The 21,013-nt window shown below is 34.6% G+C and overlaps 2 protein-coding genes across 2 annotated transcripts; one reads left to right on the top strand and one right to left on the bottom strand.

The window, feature by feature from the left end:
- The first annotated feature begins 2,041 nt into the window (after nt 1-2,041).
- Nucleotides 2,042-6,055, top strand: LOC112511472 (probable RNA-binding protein ARP1). The gene is made up of 6 exons (XM_025117104.1): nt 2,042-2,266; nt 2,485-2,620; nt 3,498-3,678; nt 4,269-4,305; nt 4,397-4,691; nt 4,784-6,055. Exons 1-6 carry the CDS (start codon nt 2,042-2,044, stop codon nt 4,822-4,824), a joined length of 915 nt encoding a protein of 304 aa, XP_024972872.1. The 3' UTR covers nt 4,825-6,055.
- Nucleotides 6,056-10,418: 4,363 nt separating this feature from the next.
- LOC112511698 lies at nt 10,419-18,024 on the bottom strand. Its single transcript, XM_025117407.1, has 5 exons — nt 17,595-18,024; nt 16,862-16,932; nt 14,557-14,662; nt 12,837-12,969; nt 10,419-10,857 (listed from the first exon to the last, which is right to left on the bottom strand). The coding sequence occupies exons 1-5, from the start codon at nt 17,681-17,683 to the stop codon at nt 10,699-10,701; spliced, it is 558 nt and encodes a 185-aa protein (XP_024973175.1). The 5' UTR covers nt 17,684-18,024; the 3' UTR covers nt 10,419-10,698.
- Nucleotides 18,025-21,013: the final 2,989 nt, after the last annotated feature.

The raw sequence follows: 21,013 nt of genomic DNA, 5'->3' as shown, positions 1-21,013 counted from the left end.
ATAATAAACATTGTGATACACTTTATCGGACATAACCCGTCTCGAGTTGGCTCAGACAATCGATACATAATTCAGAAACAATCAAAAGCCAAAAAATATGAAAGGGAGACAGAGTTGTTATTCAATATGGAAAGAGATAATTGTTAAATATGAAGAGAACGAGAGATAAAATTGTTAAATAATTTAATTAAATACAAATTGGGGAATATCAAATTAGTAATTACTTTTTTACATTTTTTTAAGAAATAACATTAATTATTTTAAATGATAATTAATTCACATTGGATCTTACGGTTATCACAAACTATCAAGTTTTCATTTGATTAGGTCTCTGTACACATACATTACATGTATGGTTGGGTTCACGTGAGACCAGTATGTTTTACGTGTAAAAAATAGTCTCATAAAAACATATTGATCTTACATGATCCCAAGTCTTTATGTTACATGTAGGGGTGCTTAAAAATCCGATCAACCCAACCCAACCCAACGTGAAATAGCTCAACCTGATGTCTAATCGAGTTGTAAAATTTTCAAACCGTATGTGCTGGGTTGATATATATTAGGTTACTATTATTTGAACCCAACACAACCCGATGAACTCGATACTCTTTTATTTTCTTGAATTTAATATGATTGTTGAATTTATGTTAATATATACATTAAACAATTACACTATCACGTACGCTCTTTATATACACATCTTTTCAATCTATTCACATCTCTATATAACTCATTCGTATATATGTTCGGTAACCGTAAACATATATATGTAAATTGAGAAATTAACTGAATGTGATATATGTAAGAAATATGAATAAATTGTATCAAATGGTTGATGATGAAAAAGAAATTATGTGTAGAAAAATAACATATTTAAGGTTAGAATAATATTTTAATGTACCAAAGTATCAACTCAACCAACCCGTACGGTTTGGGTTGGGTTGCACTTTCGTTTGAGTTGGGTTGAGTTAAGGTTTTTCAAACCGCAAACATTAGGTTGGGTTGTTCAAATGTTTTCAAACCGATCAACCCAACCCATGAGCACCCCTAGTTACATATATATATATATATATATATAGACTTGGGATCATGTGATACCAGCCTGTTTTCGTGAGACCCGTGAGACCACATTTTTAAACTTGAAACCTACTTCACAGCAAAATGCTGTAAATGTGACTTTTTTTAACCTTCACAGTGTTTTTGCTGTGAAGTTTACGTGTAAAAATGTGGTCTCACCGGTTTCACGAAAACATGCTGATCTCACGTGAACCTAACCCTATATATATATATATATATATATATAGATGAGTTGTTATACAACCCTTTACATTTGTACAACCAATACAACCCGATCTCAACCATCAATTTAGTTTGATTAATACGTGATTTCATAAAAGTTTTGATTGTTTCATACTATAAAGTATTGATATTGATTATAATTAATGAACATTTTCATTTTCCATAAATATTCAAATCATAATAAATGAACTCTCATCATTTTCATAAATATCTCAATTTATTAGGTTACATTAGTTATACAAATACGATGAATTGCATTTGAAATGACTCCCCCTCTCTCTCTCTCTCTATATATATATATATAATATAGTTTCTACTCCACGAGGACGATGGTTTGAGTAGGGAAGTGTATTACAGTCGCCGGATAAGGAGGTGGTAGAGATGGTGAGGGGTCACCGGTGGTGTATATAATTGATGTCCGTAGTATGATAGCCCCTTTCCTCTTTTCCACCTTTTGCTTTTCTCCCTCCCTTCTTCCATCCCTCCATCTCTCTCTCTCTCTCTACTTTCTCTCTCATCTCTTTGTTTCCCATTTTGCTTTTCTTTTTAATTTTGCTTCGCAGTTTAATAGCTGGATCTCTGACCCAATTGTCTGCTTGATCATCAACACCATCACTTTCTTTCCCTTTGTTTTCTTTCTTTCTCAATTAAACCCTAGCTACCTTCACCACTTATACAACCCCAATTACCCAGAAGAAGATCCAATACAAATAACCCACAAGAACAACAAGAAGAAAAGATGACTCCGGCGGCGGCTGCGGCGGCGACGACCACAACGACGACGACGAATAATTACACGGCGGGTCAGTTTGGAGATACAACTTACACAAAAGTGTTTGTTGGTGGGTTGGCTTGGGAAACCCAGAAAGATACCATGAAGACTTACTTTGAACAGTTTGGTGAGATCTTGGAGGCTGTTGTCATCACTGATAAGACCACTGGCAGATCTAAAGGCTATGGCTTTGTATGATCCCTTCTTCTTCTTTTTTTACCCTTATTTACATCATTTTTAACATGATATATATATTTACATATATATATATATGTATATAGATCTTGATGAACATGATATGTTTGTTGATATATATAACTATATATGCTATAAATCTTGGAAATCAATTGAAAGTAAACTAACAAATGAAGTGATTATTTGACACCAAATCCAACCAATTAAAAATGCAGGTAACTTTCCGGGAAGCCGATGCAGCGATGAGGGCATGTGTTGATGCAGCTCCGGTGATCGACGGAAGGAGGGCCAACTGCAATCTTGCTTCTTTGGGTGTTCAAAGATCCAAACCCTCAACCCCTAACAAACTTGGTAAGCATCAATTCTTTCATCAAGATTTTATATATATATATATATATATGTATATGTATATATATGAATCTGTTCATAAACTAGTATTTCATGTTGGGTCTCTTGATCTTTCTTGAATAGTATATAAAAACTATAAATCTTTTTCGACTTTAGGTTTGTTAATTCGGACCAGCATTTGATTTGGAATCAGTCGATAATTAAATGAATTATTTGTAGACATGATTTTATATGTATAAACGTACCGAACGGACACATTCGATTCGGTTGATACGAGTCGATCACCGAGCATTATTCCGATCGAAACCCGTAAAGATAGTATTTTTAATCAAACGTTTTATGGGATTAAAGAAGTAGAGATGGAGGATGAATATCCTTTGCAAAACAAGATTAAGAAAAAAAAGTTGTGTTTTTGATTAAAGAGAATCAATGAATATTATTGAGTGAGGTAGGGTTTCCACTTTTATAAAAGAATGTATCAATGTAATGCTTCAATTACAACCACAAAACATGCATACATAATCTGTATCTATATCTATATCTATATCTATGTATGTGTTTTTCTCAAAAATCAAAAACAAAAAAGAAAAAAAAAGTAAGCATGACAGGTCATTCATGTTCAACTTGGTGGTACTGTATCAGAAGCTTTCCTTCCATCATTTTCTTATATCTATCTGTATCTATCTGTATCTATATATATATATATACACATAGCTGAATGTATGTATATATATATATACATACATACACCTATCTTGGCATAAAGTCTGTAGAAGGAATATCTTGAAACACTGTTTGAATGGTTGACCCTATCTCTATATATATATATAGATGTAAATGGTGTATGTATATATTGATAAATATGTGTAAATCAATGTAGGTGGAGGAAGGACCATTAGGGTTATGGGTGGTTATGGAGGAGGGTATCATCATCACAATCATAACCATCATCAAGCTGGTGGTGCAGGTGGAATGGGAACAACAGCTTTCCCTTCTGCTACAGCCTTCCCTCATTATGCCATCCACCAAGGCATCCCTTTCCCTGCTACTAATCTTTATGGGTAATTTAATTACTCTCTTTCTATACATACATACATACATACATATACATATACATATAGAATAATTATAGAAATGAATTGAATTAATGAGAAGTTGGTGGCATGCATGTGGGCACTCTCTGCCAACTCATGGACAAAGAAATCATTAAACAAATTAAATTTAAAGCCATATATCTGTTCTGTAAATTCGCTTTCTGAATTCACTTATTATTCAGGCATGCTCTACCATCCACATGCATCACCATCATGATTGCCATCTTCTTTCTGACCATAGTCAAACTGACCTGCAAACTGCACATGACTACTGTACATTACAGTACTTTCATCCAAAACTTTGAAAATGATTTGGGACTTCTAGTCCTTTCTTTCTATTTCTACAGGCATATGCAATTGTACCATGTGTATGTATGTATGCATTTTTTTATGATATATCTAGGATTGTTTTCTGTTATTCACATGTGAATTTCTTTATATTATTCGTTTCATGCATGCATGCATGCATGCATCAACTTATGTTCATGTCTTTTACTTCTACTGCAAGTTAAGTTTTGATTCTCTAATTTTTAATTCCAATTAACTTCGTTTTTCAGATACTCTCCCTATTCTCCAGATTACACCTATCCAACGGTACGTTGATTAATTGTCTTAATTCTATGATAATATCATGACATTATGGATTTGATTTAATTTCAGTTTGATTTTGATTTATATTGTCCAGAGTTACTATAATGTATATGGAGGTACAAATGGGCAGTATCCATTCTATGGAACAAGTGTTGGTGCAGCTGGTGGTGGGATGATCACAGCTGCCGGTGCCGCCGCTGCAGCCGCCGCCTTCTACCCGTATCTGAACATGGCGGAGGGCGGTCACGGGAACTACACTACCGGTCAGAGTTACGGTGTGTACCCACACCATCTCTACCAGTACTCCGCCGTGAACTCTTCCGCTGGTTACCCACAACAGTATGGAACTCCGATATCGCTTGCAGCGACTACGCCATTGCAACCAGCAGGTTTAATTCGAGTTTTTATCCATCGTTTTTCTAACCTTTCCAGAGTTATATACATACTAACATTCTTGACAGTTTGTTTTGCTGTGCCACAGGCGTGAACATGGTTCTGCAATCACCAGCTGCTCATCATTAAGAGATTCATGAACTGTGCATTGATATATATCAAACCCACATGCATGCCTACTTCCCCTTCAATTCCCTTCTCAGAATCTTTTCCATTCTGAAAAAAAAAAGACCTTTGGCCCAACCATGGTTAAGTTACCTCTTTCATTCTCTCTCTCTCTCTCTCTCTCTCAATCTCTCCCATGGAGGTCCTAAAATCAGGGCCATCCAAGGCATGGAAAGAAACCCCCCATAGGGGTTACATCCAAATTTGGAGGACATTTTCCCATCTTCTCTTAAAAGGGCAGGGTCCCCTACAAAGAGAAGAAGGAACCCCACAAAGCATATGCATGTGCATCTCACCAACTCATGGCTATGAAAAACAGCTTCATTGAGTTGGGGAAAATCTCATATAATTCTTTGGCTTCTGGAAAAAAGCCAACAGATTATATATTAAGACATCATATCATTCAAAATCCAGCTCATTTTGTAGCCCTGCAATGGCTGTCCAAAGAGAGTTTGTAAATGGCTTCAAGTTTCAAAAAGATGTCTGGTTTAGATAATATATATACATATAGACTACTTTTAATCATGTGGGCATTGGAATGTGCCCTAAGTTTTTGGTCTTTTTTAACTTGAACCCTAGTCTTAGATTTTTAAAAACTTGGCTAGTAAGTTTCTGTTAAAACTTTTTCCATTTTTCATCAACATGTAGTTTTCGGAAAAAACCCTTTTCGTTTCGTTTCTCAAAAAATCCAGCATCCGTTCTTAGGGTAAGAACGGATACTGGCTTCTTTTTTCTTTCATAATTTCTCTGTAAATTTACTTTGGCTAAACTTCGGGAGTTTTAGCCATGTAACTAAATAACATTAAGCCATAGTTGTAGTGCATTTAGGTCTTTTTTCGTACCGACTTTTTTAGGTAGGTATCATGAGCTCCGTTGATGGAAACGGAGCTCGAAATGCATCGGAAAGTAAACCGTGAGAGATATTTTCAATCTTTCGGTTTACGATCTCTAACACATCAACCATGGTTAGGACTAAGGTCATCTTTTCCCTTCTTTCTCTCTCTCTCTCCTCTCTCTCTCCTCTCTCTCTTGAACTCAAGTCTACTTTGAGACTGAATCTTGGTACTCTTTTTATAATATGTAATCATGATCTAAGGTTTGAACTTCGGATTGTAACTAGCAATTAATGCTGCTTAATTACATGACTCATCCTCAATCAATGGTGATTGAGATGAGTCTCTACTTACTCCTTTTATTATCTTTTACGGGTGTCGGTGATCCCAGGCTTTGTCCAGACTGATCTTGTGGTAAGTCGCGACTGTAGGATTCGTCCACAGCCGTGACTCGTAAGATGAATCTCTCAGTAGTCGCAAACGCGCATACGTAGATGGTTGTCTTTTGCTAATTAATCTTGTATCAACAACTCAAACACAATTTCCCAATTGTTAACTCACTCACATATGTATGTATTATTATCACATCCATGTTAGAAAGTAGAAAAAGATGGTTTTTGAGTTTTGAATGATAACTAAATTACTTTTAAAACCAAATTTGATAACATTTTTTTTAATTTTTTTCTCAAATTTTTTACATATTTCTTCTATCAAAGTTAGATTTGAAACAATGTATATAATAAGAATCTTTGAAAAAACCACAAGGGCGGTGCCTGATTGGTTTGAGCTTGGCTCTAAAGGTCAAAAGTACCAGGAGGTTTCAGGTTCAAATCCAAGAAGGAATAGAAATCCCCTTGTGGCCACGGAGGTTCAAATGCGGTGAATCTAGGCTATCTGCAAAACATGTGGTCGTTCTGGGATTATTTGGCTCGCACAGCGGGTTGAATATCCAGGTTAATAAAAAAAATATTGGAATAATAATCAAATTTAAAGAAGAAAAAATTGAAAATTTTATATATACCACAATCAATGGTACAAATTAATATTATGTTAACTAGAATGGTGGTGTCTGATTGATTTGAGCTTCGACTCCAAAAGTCACAAGTGTTTGGAGGTCTCAGGTTCAAATCTAAAGAGGAATAAAAATCTTCTTGTGGCCATGGAGGTTCAAATGCGGTGACGTCAGATTATCCGCAATACAAGTGGTCATCCTGGGATTAGTCGGCTTGCATGGCCGGTTGGATATCCGTGTTAATAAAAATAAAAATAAATATTATGTTATAATTGTCCTTAAAAGAAATAAAAATAAGAAAATAAATAAATATATATTAAATAAAAAATAATGATATTTTGGTTGGAGAGACAACAAAAGATGAGTTTTATTCTTTTTTTTTGTACTTAAGATGCATTTTCGCATGCTAATTGTCTTATTTCCTTCTAATTAAAATTTATTAAACATAAAAAAATATAATTAAATTCGTATTCTATTAAATATGTATAAAGTTATTTTTCTGAAATTAATAAAATAATAAATACAATAAATCATACAATAAGAAATGAGAATAGTCGTGTTATAAAAGTCGAACAACATCATTATTAATAATATCTGAAGGTCTAATGTTCAAATCCAAAAACGAATAAAAATCTTCTTGTGGTCATGGAGGTTTAAATGCAGTGACTCCAGGCTACCCGTAAAGCAGGTGGTCGTCCTGAAATTAATCGGCTTATATAACGATTTGAATATTTAGGTTAATAAAAAAAAATAGTCTTTATATATTAAGCATATAATTAAAGTTAATTAAGACTATCTTAATGAAACTATATTTTCGCTCATAATTAAATATATTTGTCTTTTTACATTTATTGCAAATTTATCATAATAATGTCTTCACTTTATCCAACCTTAATTTGCCTTATGTTGATTCGTAATTGAGAAAATTATCATTCGGTTTTTATAAAACTTGAATATTTTTATTTTCGTGGTCGGATGGTTTAATTTATATTCGTTACATCGATGTAATAAAAAAAGACTTTCTGATTGAATTATTGACAAATACAGATCTGAAAAGACAGGATTGTTAGCGCACATCGTTGAACAAAACCGAGCACCAATTAGAGTTCATGTATATTGTCGTGACTAATTTTTATATGATGCTTGTATTTATAAGACATTTTTTTCAAATAAGAATGTCTTAAAAACTTGTTACGGGTTTTCAAATTCGTCTTGTAAACTTATTATAACGTCTTTAGATATGACACTTTATTCTTTGATTGTATAAATTAAGTCTTATAAAACGGTCTATTAGAACACTTATCCAATTTTATTGTGGTGCAAATAACTTCTTAGATGGTATACGAAGGTTGATTTAGAACAAGGATAAATAATTAAAATACAACTGAAAATAAAACTCGATATGTACCTACTTTGTCAGATAAACGTGCCGTCTGGCCCGCATGTGGGCCGCATGACTTGCAAGTGAACCACACAGTGTCCATAGGGTTCTTTCATTGGTTGAAGCATTACATTCAGACTTTCTCTTTTCATCGGTTGTTGCCTCTTCTATTATAACGCAAGGATTTCTTTAATTGGATGTGTTTACCAACCTTTTGTAGCTTTCAATGTCATTTGAAAACGACACCCTTCAGCCTTTTGTGGTCGATTCGGTTCGTTAATGCCCCACAAACACAACGTAATGGATGTTGGGAACGTCTTATGGCTCTTTTATGGTCGATTTTGTTGGTTAATGGCAACATACGAACATGGATCATAATTCCGATTATTCGAGCCACAAAAGTTGGGCGAAAGATTTTATAGAGGCTTATGGTAGGGATCGAAGCCATGATTATTGTCTATATTGATACTTTAAACGTTCTTGTTTTAGGTACCTGCAGTATCTCGGAGAGGGTTGTCTATGAGACACCGCCTTGATTATAAAGTCATAATCATAGAAAAAATGATAATCATATATATATATATATATATATAGAGAGAGAGAGAGAGAGAGAGAGAGAGAGTTGGGTTCACGTGAGACTAAGGGTTTTTGATTCGTGAGACCCGTAAGACCAATTTATATTCATTGATCAACTTTATAAGCTAATGATCTAGTGGTCCAAAGTTGCACGATAACAATTTTGTAATTATTGAGAAGTCTCATGGCGTTTATGAATATTCAGATCTGACGATTGTAGATCTAATTCAACGGTTGAGAATTGGTCTTACGGGTCTCACGAAAAACCTTGGTATCACATAATCCCAAGTCTCTATATATATATATATATGTGTGTGTGTGTGTGTGTGTGTACGTGTATATATTAAGAACGATGGAAAACTTTCAAAAAAGTAAATATATGAATGGAGGAAATGATGAAAATTGGAACGCGGAACAAACAGATACCAGGAAAAAGAACTGGTCCGATGTATATAAGCTACAACATAGCAATAAAAATGTCTTGATAAATACTCGAATACAAACACAATTTGAAAAAGTAACGCTAAATGGATAGTATCAATTATTAGTATAATCCGATATAGAAGTAGTAAATGAGTATGATTGTAAAAGACGAAGAGTAAAATCGAACTTTATTACGTAAATATCCCGTGTATAGTTGAATACCATATGCATACAGTGGATCACCATAGAAGCATCAAATCAAATCGACTGACAATATACAGCAAACCCTATTCATACATACATGTTAGTATTTGTTTTACATCTTATTTTTATTCATGATGCTGCTAAAATCTCTCGATTATTTTATCAATCAGTAATCCAGGTTCCGTTTTTTGAACAGCGTAAAAGATGAGTAACGACACTCAACACGATGACATATAATAAAAAGATGAGTAAAAGTTCGCAGATCCCTTGCTGATTAGCGAGAGATCTGCGAGGGAATTGGTTTTTAGACCATCCGTAGCTGATCAATGACAGATAAGCCAAAAACCAGTTCCCTCGCTAATCAACGAGAGATCTACGAGGAAAATGGCTTTTAGCCTAACTGTAGCTGATACTTTGTTTTCTAGTAACGTTATGAATCTATAGCAAGACAAATGTAAAATCAAATCAAACCAAAACCACTATATATTATATTAAACTCAAAAGTAAGATATAAAAGGTATAACGTACGTATGTATTTTATCTGTTTTAAGATGTAGAAATGCTATTCCTGAAAAATATCTTATTTACAGTATATTTTTTTGAAAAGCATAGCTGAAAGCTATATTTGAGACAAAGGTAGCAGGCATTTTGTTTCATATTCAAAATGAATTGTTAGTAAGCATCTATCACTCGGTAGGTGCTTACTTTCAGTTACCAGGTAAAATTTTCAATCTTTTATCTTGTCTTTTACCGAATAAGATAATTTTTTAGTTCAATTTTTTTATAATTTAATTTAAGTTTAATAACAAATTAATTTATTATAAGTTCAATAATAAAAATTTTTATAGAGATAATAATCAAATACTCTGTTAGAATTCAACAATTATGAATTATCCTAATTATTTTAGATTCTTTATATTTAAAACAAGATGTTTATCTTGTATTTGATTTTGTTTATCAGTTAATCATATGAATTCAAACATGCAGCTTTTAAAGTTGTGCTCATACTCGTACATCATTTACTTGTCATCTTAAATTTTAAGTAACATACATCATTAAACAATATTTGATGCATTAAAAATGGTTTTTAAGAATTTAACCCAAATGTATAAGCTTAAATAAAACTAAATAACCAATTCCTACAACAATATGATTTCAACCCAATGAAAACTTTTTAACATTCAACATTTAAATTTATTAGTATTACATAGTTAGAAAGTTGAATAACTTGCTAGTATTACATAATTACGTGGTTAAGACTACAAAAATCAAATTTTAATGTTAAACGCTTGCAAAAGCTGTGTACTGACATTTTTTTAAAGATATAAAATTTATATACGGTAAATACAGCTTATACAGAGTTGATATACAAGTAGAGATAAAAGCCATTGATGGATTTCATCTGCAGGTTAAGTATCCCTTACCCGAAGCCTCAGTTCAGTACTAGATGCTGAGGCTTTTGGGCTTGAAACGTTACTGAATTTATGCACGAGGATCACGAAACACGGTAAAAGAATTATGTAAAGTGTCCCCAGGATGATAGGTGCCAAAACCAACCACCCCAATAACTGCAACAAAGATGACCAAATCATGCATCCGAAAGGAATGAGGTTATGTAGGTGCGTTTGGTATGCTGAACAAAACAACACAAAAACTTGTTTCATTTTGGTGCGACATTACACTAGGAAAAGACATGATCTGAATGGGACAAAAACGCGTTCTTTTTCTTTCCTACCAAAATAGGCGGAACAAAAATCCGGGAGATGAGACAGGGTTGGTAAATTACTAAAATACCCATGTCCAATTAAAACCTTAGAACTTTCCAGAATTCTTTCACAGGCCTACCTCACTCTCGTTAAGGCCAATCCAGTATTGTGTGCGTACCAAATACACCCTAAGAGTTTGTAAAAAACAAAATTCTAGGAAGTCAATGTATGACATTTGCAAAGATATGATTCTAAAACTACAACTATGCAAGTGGCAAAAACTAGGAGGATTTTTTGGATTCTCTGAAAGTTTAAGGATGAATGGTAAGACTCCAGAATCTGTAGGATCAGGTCCATATCGAATAATCGGGTTAAAAGGTCGAAGGTGATGAGCCAAACAAACTACAAAATGGATCTCAACCGTTGAGTCTAAAGACGTGTGGACCTGAAGAGGCCTTTAGTCCTCGAAGGAGCTAGAAACCCATGTGGGCCTAACAATCTAAGCATAGAATATGAATGGAATAAATTGATAACAACCCGCATTCTACCTAACTGGCTAACTCCCAAATGAAAAGCAGTCAAGCCAACCTATAGATAAGAGGCAAACACAACTAACAAATGACTTCCAAAACTTTTGAGAGTAAAGCTTTATCGCATTCTCAGAGTCAGGTTATATAAAAAGTTAATCTGATTGGAGAACCCAAATCCTTTCTCCTACAGCTAGACTCTGGATCTGCTAAATCTACATCAGGATCACACCAAACCAAACTGAACCACTCAATCCCGCACGAAAGTAGGGCTAGGGTCTGGGCTAAATCTACATCAGGTCCCATAAGTTAAAAGTTGGCTATGCAGCAAATGGTAAAAACATGTTCAAGTTTCTCAAGCTCCATGATCGAAAAAAACTGAACCAGGAAAGTAGCAGATCTTAACCACAAGGATTGTGGTGTAGTGGTTGAGGTCTAGGGGGATGTGGTGGAATATCTCATCTGTCCTAGGTTCAATTCCAGACATCCACAGTAATTGTTGCCCCTGAGTTTATCAAATGTCTTACAATCACAATTTGCCTGGATTAGTCTGGGTGTAGCCCTGGACACCCTTCCAAAAAAAGTGGCAGATCTTTTTTTCTATCATCCTAAAAGATGTTCGACATTTATAAGGGATACCAAATGCAATTAGCCAAAATTTGGAAGGCCGTTTTGTCAACAACATAGATTGTGGCTGTGTGGAGAGTTCCCTTCATTTTATTGGTTTTTGATGTTTTAATCAATTAATGACTTAAAGAACCAACTATACCATGGGTGTGAACCAAGATGAGTGGATAGATAAGTTGATTTAGAAATCTTTCTCATGATTAGAAAACACTGCAATTCTTGTGGGATGGTCTAAGAATGAAAATGTAGACATCCTTGTGGGACCGAAAAAATGACCATTACCACATCTAAGATAAAAAGAATCATACAAGAAAGTGACAAACTACAGATTCTCATAAGTTCCCATGTGTAAATGTGCTGGAGTAAGAGGGCTAGATAGTGAAGCAAATGTAGGGTGCGTTTGGTACGTGGGCGGGACCGGACCGGACCGGACGAGCGCTAGGTAGGCGGTTGAAAGAATTGTGGAAGGTATTGGGGTTTTAATTTGACATGGGTAGTTTAGTAATTTACCAATCTTGTCCCATCATCCTGATTTTCGTTCCTCCTATTTTAGTGGGACACTATGTCCAGTCCCAGTCTAATTGTCGCGCCAAATGTGGGACAACAAGTTTTTGTTTTGTCGTGTCCTGCGTGCTAAACACACTCGTAAGAACACGGGAAAGATTCAAAGAGTTGGATGCAACCTACCGCATGGAGGATGCTTCGAACGATCTCCATTGAAGCTTCTCCTCTCATTACTTTCTTTAAAGCATTAGAGGTCAAAGGAAAATGAGGTCCGCCAGTAAGAAACTCACCAAAGCGCAAGAACACGACCATCAAACTAAATCAGTAAAAGACAAATGTAAATCAAAAGATCAAGTTATATACAAAGTTAATATAAACGTAACAGTTGCTTCAGTAAAATATTTCATAGGCACAGCATCAAGTTGCTATCAGCAGCAAGTACTATTAGTTAGAAGAAAAGGCATTAGATGTAAAGTTATCACACATATTGTCACCATCTTAATATAGTTCCTGCCATACATATTCTAAATTTATCTTCCAACTCCCATGTTATTAGGAATCCATGTGGAGGGACTACATGAGTTATATGTTCCAAACAACTGATATTAAGGATATCACATCTCAAAAATATTAGGGAGGAAGCAATAATTGCACTTAGCCTTTATGTTGGCCACATAATATAAATTTACCATACAAAATCAGAGCAAATACACTAGATTTTCCCATTGCTTAAATTTTAAATATTCTTCGTTGCATTTAATAGGGTGCCAAGAAAAGCCATATGATGGGTTCTTGAAAAGAATAAGGTTCCTACTCCCTTTATGCGAAAGTGACTAAAGATTTGTTAAGGGGAGATTTCTACGAATAGCTCTTTAAGTCATGCAGAGATTGGGTAAGGGTTGTTTGGTTGGTTTTTCATTAAGTCCTGGATGGATAAAACTGGTTGTGTGGATTAATTTGTCTGTAGAGATTGCTAAGGTTTTTGTTTGGGAGGGCTTTTTACAGATGGAAGAAGCGTGTTTTTCTCTTGGGAGGGGAAGGATTGAAAAAGAACTTGGCTTTCTGTATAAAGCTCCCCTTTAAAAGCTTACTGAATAAGCCACTTTCTATGTCATTAGGCCACTACCAAACAGTCATGTATAGCTGACCGAATAAGCTGTGACTCCCATTAAGCTTATTAAGCTGCTAACAAACATGCCCTAAGATTGACATGAAAAGCAGTGGAAAGAGATTTCAGTGAGTAGACTAGAGCAAATTAGCTGACCTAGATAAGAGTCCATAGAAGGATACTATTCATGTTCAAAGCCCAAGCATCAACCTTTTATAGTTACTAGTGAGTCTCACCTCTTTAAAAATTCTATCCAGTTTCATTTTAGCCTACCCCAACTAGTTTGGGAAAAGGCTTATATTGTTGTATTTGTAACTGCATGACTAACATGGAAATTCTTTTAGATAGAACGTCCCAACATATCTCGTGGTAATCTTGTGAGTAAATATTGAGGGGGGTTCACCAAAACCTTATTAACAGGTTAAAAATATAAAGAAAAGAATAAGGTACATAAACATGATAGTGTCCACTCATGTAACTTGTAACTTAAGCCACAATTACCAGTTATGTCTCTTAAGCTCAATGGCATCTCTACCTGAATCTAGCAGACTAAAAGGGGCTCAATGTCTGATAAATGCCATCATATAGAGAGAGCAAAGATCGTCTAAAAAGTTAAGAAGATTAGAAACTAATGGGTAAAAGAAGTAGAGGACTCCACAATTCTAGCAAGTGTAACCTTTAATGACATAAGGCAGTGTAATCCTCAAAGTGGGCAAGGATAACATGAACCATTTTCCATTTCAGATGGGAACAAAGACAAACACAAGAATGCGACTTATATCTAAAACATTTCACCTCAGCTCTATCGGAGTTGCAATAAAATTAGCCAACATAACTGTTGGAGCATTGACAAAATGTCCAAGCGCTGCTATAGCCAGCCCACAGAGAAACACTGTCACCCCTGTTAACAAGATAAGAAATTACCCAATAAGCCACAATAATAGATACGATTATGATACTACCTCAGTCCATAATAAGCATCCACCTTACTGTTCTGGTCTGCTCAACAACAATTTTTACTTACCCATTTTAAACAACACCTTAATTTACTTCTATTTTACCCCTAAAGTTAGTGCATGACTAATCACTTATTTAACCACAGGATGGGAACGAAAGAATGGCCTTTCAATTTTCTTGGTTCCCCTTCTCCAATATTACAATCTATAAGGGAACACATCGTTGATGTGTACCTAAATTTTAAATACTCTCTCTGCCTCCAAAAATTTACTTCATTGTCCCTTTCAGGTTGTCCCAACTTCTTTTCATTTTTCGGATTTTAGAAGAAAAAAATACATCACATTGGCTGTCTAATCCTTTGAATGAAAAATAGTTAACCAATTGCACACCTACTAATTGACAAACCATGTGTTTCTACTCTATAAATCTCAAAATAACAGTTGTCTTTTTTTACTCCTATATTACCATTAAAAAATTGGTATACGACTATTAAAAATTATCAGTCAAAAGGATATGTATACCATACCCAGACTCCAAAGGGATTCCTTGAGGATTGGAAAGTGCAAAGGTACTAATTATTAGAGCCTACTACTCGTCTAACTCCTAAAATATGTACCTGAAGTTGACCATTGTCTTCTCTAAGCAGGAAACCATACTTCTTGGAGCAACTACTATTGTGCATGCTGAATAAGACAACAAAGAACTCATACGTAGGCCTCGTTAGCTTACAAGATTGATAAGGGGGAGTAAGACTTGACTAAGGGATCCATCATAATAAATATGAAGAGTTGTGTATACTGTGTAGTGTTGGCTAACATTTTCAACAAATAACAAGCTACCAAGTTGATCATTATATGATGATATGAGAGGGTTGTATAGCACTAAGGCTACAGTGGTAAAGGGGTGTAAACCACACGTACCGAATATAGTGGTAGAGGGGTGTATTCACATCAAATCTAAAACCACATAACACAAACTTGAGCTTTTGTTTCTTCCAATTCCAACAAGCATCACGGCTTTCTAAAGGTTAAACATAATCTTTCTGGAGTATAGAAAATAGAGAAATCACTAGCAACGGAAACTTAGAGCAACAACTTGAACTAACAAGAACATGACATCTTCTTGTAGTTAGAGGTGCCACAATTTAATGGGTGTCTAGGGCTTTGCTTGTTTTACTTGTTTGCCATTTGCCTTCAATTCTTTTTCGCATCCTCATTCTTATGGTACCTTCAATAAATTCGAAATTCCCCAACATATGCTATCTTCAGAGCTGTGCACAACAATAAAACCCATTATTATATCCAAATTTCCTTATGTGCCAATGTTATAATTATAATACTTCTCTTGGTTATCCTATATATATCACATGAACCCTCATATAGGTGCTTATTGAAATTCAATTCATGGAGTATTGGTGCTTAAACTTACAAGAACACTTCTGTTTGCATGCAGAAAAGTAATTGATGAATCCTAATTTTCTATGTGTTTTATGCACGATAGTCATTCCAAGCTCCTTCCAGTGCTGATTCATTTAATTTCCTCTTAATTTCTTTTTCCTAAGAAAGCAAGATATCCAGTTCAAAAGGCTGTACCCTTCAGCATTGGGAACCAACAAAGCTTGCAATCAGTACCTAGCAGAAAAGCAAACAGGCTGGAACATGAAGCATGAAGGAAAAATATCCAGATTGTTAGCAACAGTAGCTTTAACCACAATGGAGTACTACAGTGAATGATCAAACTCAGCAAGAACCACACTGTAATATAGTTCAAAGGAAAAGTTAACTTTCGAGACCACACATCTTTTTTGGATTGATGATTGACATCAATTTTCTTAACTTTGTGATCGGGGGTAAATGTAAAATAAACATTCTTATCTCAATACGTCTAAACACTTGTAGAGTTGATCTATGTGAGCACACAAGTCAAATTGCAGTTTTCTGTAACCCAATTGCAAAGGGCCTTTGACCTAGCGGTATTCAGTAACCAAACCTTCCTAGAGATCAAGGGTTCCAACCTCACCAAAGGTGGGGAGTTTGTGTGAGTTTCATTTCCCATATATATATATATATTATTATATACTTAACAAGTCAAATTGCAGTTTTCTTTCTCAAGCATAAAATAAAGATTTGAACCAAAAACATACCAACGACTGGGAACAATCCTAATGAAATGCCAAGGGCAGCTGAGAATGCCAGCTTCTTAGGCTCTGATCCCCTGAAACCGAAGTGTCATATTATCAATAAAAACAGATGAGTATCAGCCAAAACCCTGCTAATGAATTTTTTTGCAGTAATTCAATCCAGTCAATAGAAACTCATCACTTGCAACAAAACTCTGGCCTCGTGGAATCAGATAACTAATTTTCTACTACTGCCAAACTTCAAGACCGACCCCTGGAGCAACCAGTAGGGTTACTTCAGAAAGATCATTGGTGGGATTCACAAAACACTCATAGCTACGGCCCTAACCCGATTGTTTCCTAATAATTGCTGTAAACCACTTTGCAGAATGTGAAGTAAAGACCTTGTACTGAGAATTCCCTCCCCAACCTTCTCACAGCCGATAAGCCTGGGGCCATCCCTAGTACTAAACATATTTTTTTTCGCTAAGACCAATTGAAGCACAGAACCAAAACACATGCATCCGTTCAGCTAATTCTACAAATCACAACACCTATGTGGCTACATACACATACATACTACTGGAAGCCTATCATTATTTGTAAACTTGTAATTCAGAGTAGACCCCCAAAACACGAATGCTTTTATATGAATTAGATGAAAATTGGGTGATAAATCTGACCATTTATAAACTTGGTACCTAAAACAGAAACTAAAAACAAAGAGAATGAAAGGAAAAAGGGAGTAGTTGTTTACCTGCGAAGGATTTGAAGGAAAGGATCAACGACCTTCTTGTAAAGCCAGGAACACGTTGCTCCTGATCCACTTTTCGGTACATTCGACATTTATAACATAAAAAACGAAGCATATGATTCCGATATCGAACAAGTTTAAATTCTTCTTAGAAATGATGAATCAAAGACCATAACTCATGTTGTTTCTTGATCAAAGAAATTGAAACCCCTCAGTTTTCAATCAATCAAACATCAAAAGATGTAGGATTTGGTTGGAGGAAAGTGATAGAAATCGAATCAAATTAACAGCACGAAATTCTGTTTCTATCATACAAATGAAAAGGTATCTTATCTCCTCGAATCGTTCTTCGATCTTGTTCGCCGTTTCCTTAGATTTTCTGCATGTTCTTCGATCTTGCTCGGCTCTCCATCACTCCATGAATCTTTTCCTCTTTTGGTAAGTGTACAGTCGCATTTCATTTTTGCCACAAAACAACCCACAATGTTCAAAATATACCACAAAACTAATAAAATTCACATTTAGACCACTATATCTCATAAAAAATTCTTAGGTACCGTTTGTTCTTAAAAAGATGTTGATTACTGAAATCTGAAATAATAATCAACAAGACTGTTTAATTGATAAATGGTTGAATTCGTGTAAGAGTTTTTTTCCAACAACTTCTTGAAACTGTACCTAAAATTGTTTCGGTTAATAAACCCACCACTTTATGCTTTTAAATTTAAACATATTAAAAAATTGTACATAAATAGGAGTTTGTTTCTGGAAAATTAGCCAACTATCATGCCCTTGTAATATGGCATCATTAGGGGTGAGCATAGGCGGATACCCGTCCTATTTGACAGGAATCAGAACCAGCGGTTCTTGAGATATTAAAACCGGAATTGGTTAGAGCGGTTCTTGAATTTTTGGAATCGGAACCACCGGGAACCGGTTCCGGTTCCGGATATCCGCTTCCTAAAATATTAAAATTTTGTTATTTAAAAGTAAAAAATAAAAATCGACAAAACACTAAATAAATAAACAAAAATACAAATTATACGGGATAATGGTTACAAATATTGCTTAACAATTACAAACCATAACAGATTAATAGTAAATGTTGAAAGTTTAACAATTAAATACTATAATTGTAAAGGTTAAAAGTTTACAAATCCAATTAAACACACAATTTGAAAAAATACAAATCATTTTATCTCAAATTCTGAATCTAGAGTTCTAAGTTTTTGACCTAATTTAAATTTAGTATTAAAAAAATTAATTTTTTTTTTCATTGAAAAATACCGGGTACCCGGTCCTGGAACCGGTCCCGGCGGGTAACGGTTCCAAAAAATTGAAAATCGGATCGAAACCAATCTCAATCGGTTCCATATTTTAGGAATCCGAACCACTCATATCGGTTCCGGTTCCGAAACTGGAAGTTTCAGTTCTGCAAGTGGGTATCCGGTTCCGCTGCTCACCCCTAGGCATCATAGTAGGCATCCTGCATACCGCTCAATTCCACCCTCCGGGATCCTTATTCTGAGGTTGTTCTTTATTGCTCCCCACGCTTTCGCACCCCAGCGTTGGTAGGGACCCAGAGAGCAAAAAAGCACAGTAGAATCACGCAATGCACACTGCTAGTGTGCTACCAGTTTTCATCTTCTTATATATCTCATCGCATACATCGTAATATAACCCTAACAGAAAATTGTTAGAGATTTATTTACTTATAGCTTTCTATATGTATAGCTTTAAGAGGGAAACATCAAGCTCATGACACCTTAGGGACCGTTTACCTGAATGCTTACCCGGTAAGCGTTTCCCATTAAGAGTCAACACTATAATTTATTTTATCGGGTAAGATCGCAGTACATCAAAACGTATCTTATGCAACAATTTACCTGGTAAGCACTTACCCGAGTAAGAGTCGTCACCCTCACTTACTGGGTAAGACTCCATTCTTCTCATCGCTCTTACCGGGTAAGATTATTGTCCCTTGCCATGTTCATCCGGTAAGGAAAATTGTCCAGTAAGTACTTACCGGGTAAACGTTTAGTAAACAACCCCTTACCTTTTTCGTTAGCAAAAATCATTGAAACCGACAAAAGATGAAATATGAAAATAAATGCATTAAGCATACCACGAAGAAAAATAACTGAAATTGTGTTGGTATAAATCATCAGCAACTAATGTAGGTGATACAGAACAAACATATACGTGAAAATGATGATGAAAGATTCAATAGGTTTACATGTAGAAAAAGCTAACGACGAGATCGAGAGAAAATCACAGAAACCCGAGATCTATATAGTCTGGATGGACGAAAATTAAAGGAAAGTTAACGATCAAGCTTAACATAAATCGTTAATCTGATAATAAGAAACTATATGAAAATTGGGGATCGTGTTTTTTTTGCAATCTATAAGATTTGTTCGATGTGATTTATCTTCGTTGTTAGTTCTGAAGAACAATAATAGGTAAATAAGAGGTGAGTTTATCTTTTTTTCTATCAGAGAAAGGTAAGTGATACGAGGATATGAAAAAACAAACAATTTTAATTGGTTAACCTATTACCGATTTATCTTAATTGGTTACCATGTTGATGTGGCATCCAACTTAGTATTATTTGATATTCAACCCAATTTCATCTCATCATTCGTCACATCAACATGGTAACTGATTAATGTTTCAATCGGTTACCCAAGTACTCAAATGTTTAAAACTTTACATATTTAAGTAACAAAATGAAAGTTATAAAAATACATTATCCAAAATATAAATCAAGTTAAAGTATATTACTTTTTAATGTAATTTGTAATTAATAATATAATTGATAAATGTTGCATGTATACAAAATATTTTAGGGAAAAGTACAATAAAAACCAATGAACTTTCTTGTTTGGAATGATTAAGTCCTTGAACTTTTTTTTGGAACAAATAAGTCCTTGAACTTTCCAAAACATGTTAAATAAGTCATTGGACAATTTTTTGGCACAAATAAGTCCTTGGACATTCTAAAATATGTTAAATAAGTCCTTAGACATTCCAAAAAATGTTAAATAAGTCCTTGGACATTCTAAAATATGTTAAATAAGTCCTTAGACATACCAAAAAATGTTAAATAAGTCCTTGGACAATTTTTGGAACAAATAAGTCCTTGAACAATCCAAAACATGTTAAATAACTTCTTGAACTTTTATAGAACATGTTGGATACATTCTTATGACTTGTACAACTAGTTAAAATGGTAATTATTTTTTTGTAAATGTAAGTACTTTTTTGTTATATTTGTTTAATTTTATAGATCTAAATACTTTTTGGTTGAAAAAATATTTAGGGGCTTAATCGTTCAAAATATGAATGTTCATTGGGTATTTTTTTCGGATTTTTTTTTCACTATTTTACCACTTTATTTTTTTCAAAAAGTTATTTAACAT

Source organism: Cynara cardunculus (genome assembly GCF_001531365.2).
Source record: "Cynara cardunculus var. scolymus isolate 2C chromosome LG 4, CcrdV1, whole genome shotgun sequence".
NCBI classification, from domain to species: Eukaryota; Viridiplantae; Streptophyta; class Magnoliopsida; order Asterales; family Asteraceae; genus Cynara; species Cynara cardunculus.
This window is presented reverse-complemented; position numbering and strand designations above follow the sequence as displayed.

Excerpts from the sequence above, each read along its gene's own strand:
- LOC112511472 (XM_025117104.1), top strand. The coding sequence starts at position 2,042 with ATGACTCCGGCGGCGGCTGCGGCGGCGACGACCACAACGACGACGACG. Across the intron at positions 2,621-3,497 it reads CTCAACCCCTAACAAACTTG|GTGGAGGAAGGACCATTAGG; the intron begins GTAAGCATCAAT and ends AAATCAATGTAG. Across the intron at positions 4,306-4,396 it reads CAGATTACACCTATCCAACG|AGTTACTATAATGTATATGG; the intron begins GTACGTTGATTA and ends TATATTGTCCAG.
- LOC112511698 (XM_025117407.1), bottom strand. The coding sequence starts at position 17,683 with ATGTCGAATGTACCGAAAAGTGGATCAGGAGCAACGTGTTCCTGGCTT. Across the intron at positions 14,663-16,861 it reads AGGATTGTTCCCAGTCGTTG|GGGTGACAGTGTTTCTCTGT; the intron begins GTATGTTTTTGG and ends TCTTGTTAACAG. Across the intron at positions 12,970-14,556 it reads GCAACTCCGATAGAGCTGAG|TTTGATGGTCGTGTTCTTGC; the intron begins GTGAAATGTTTT and ends TTACTGATTTAG.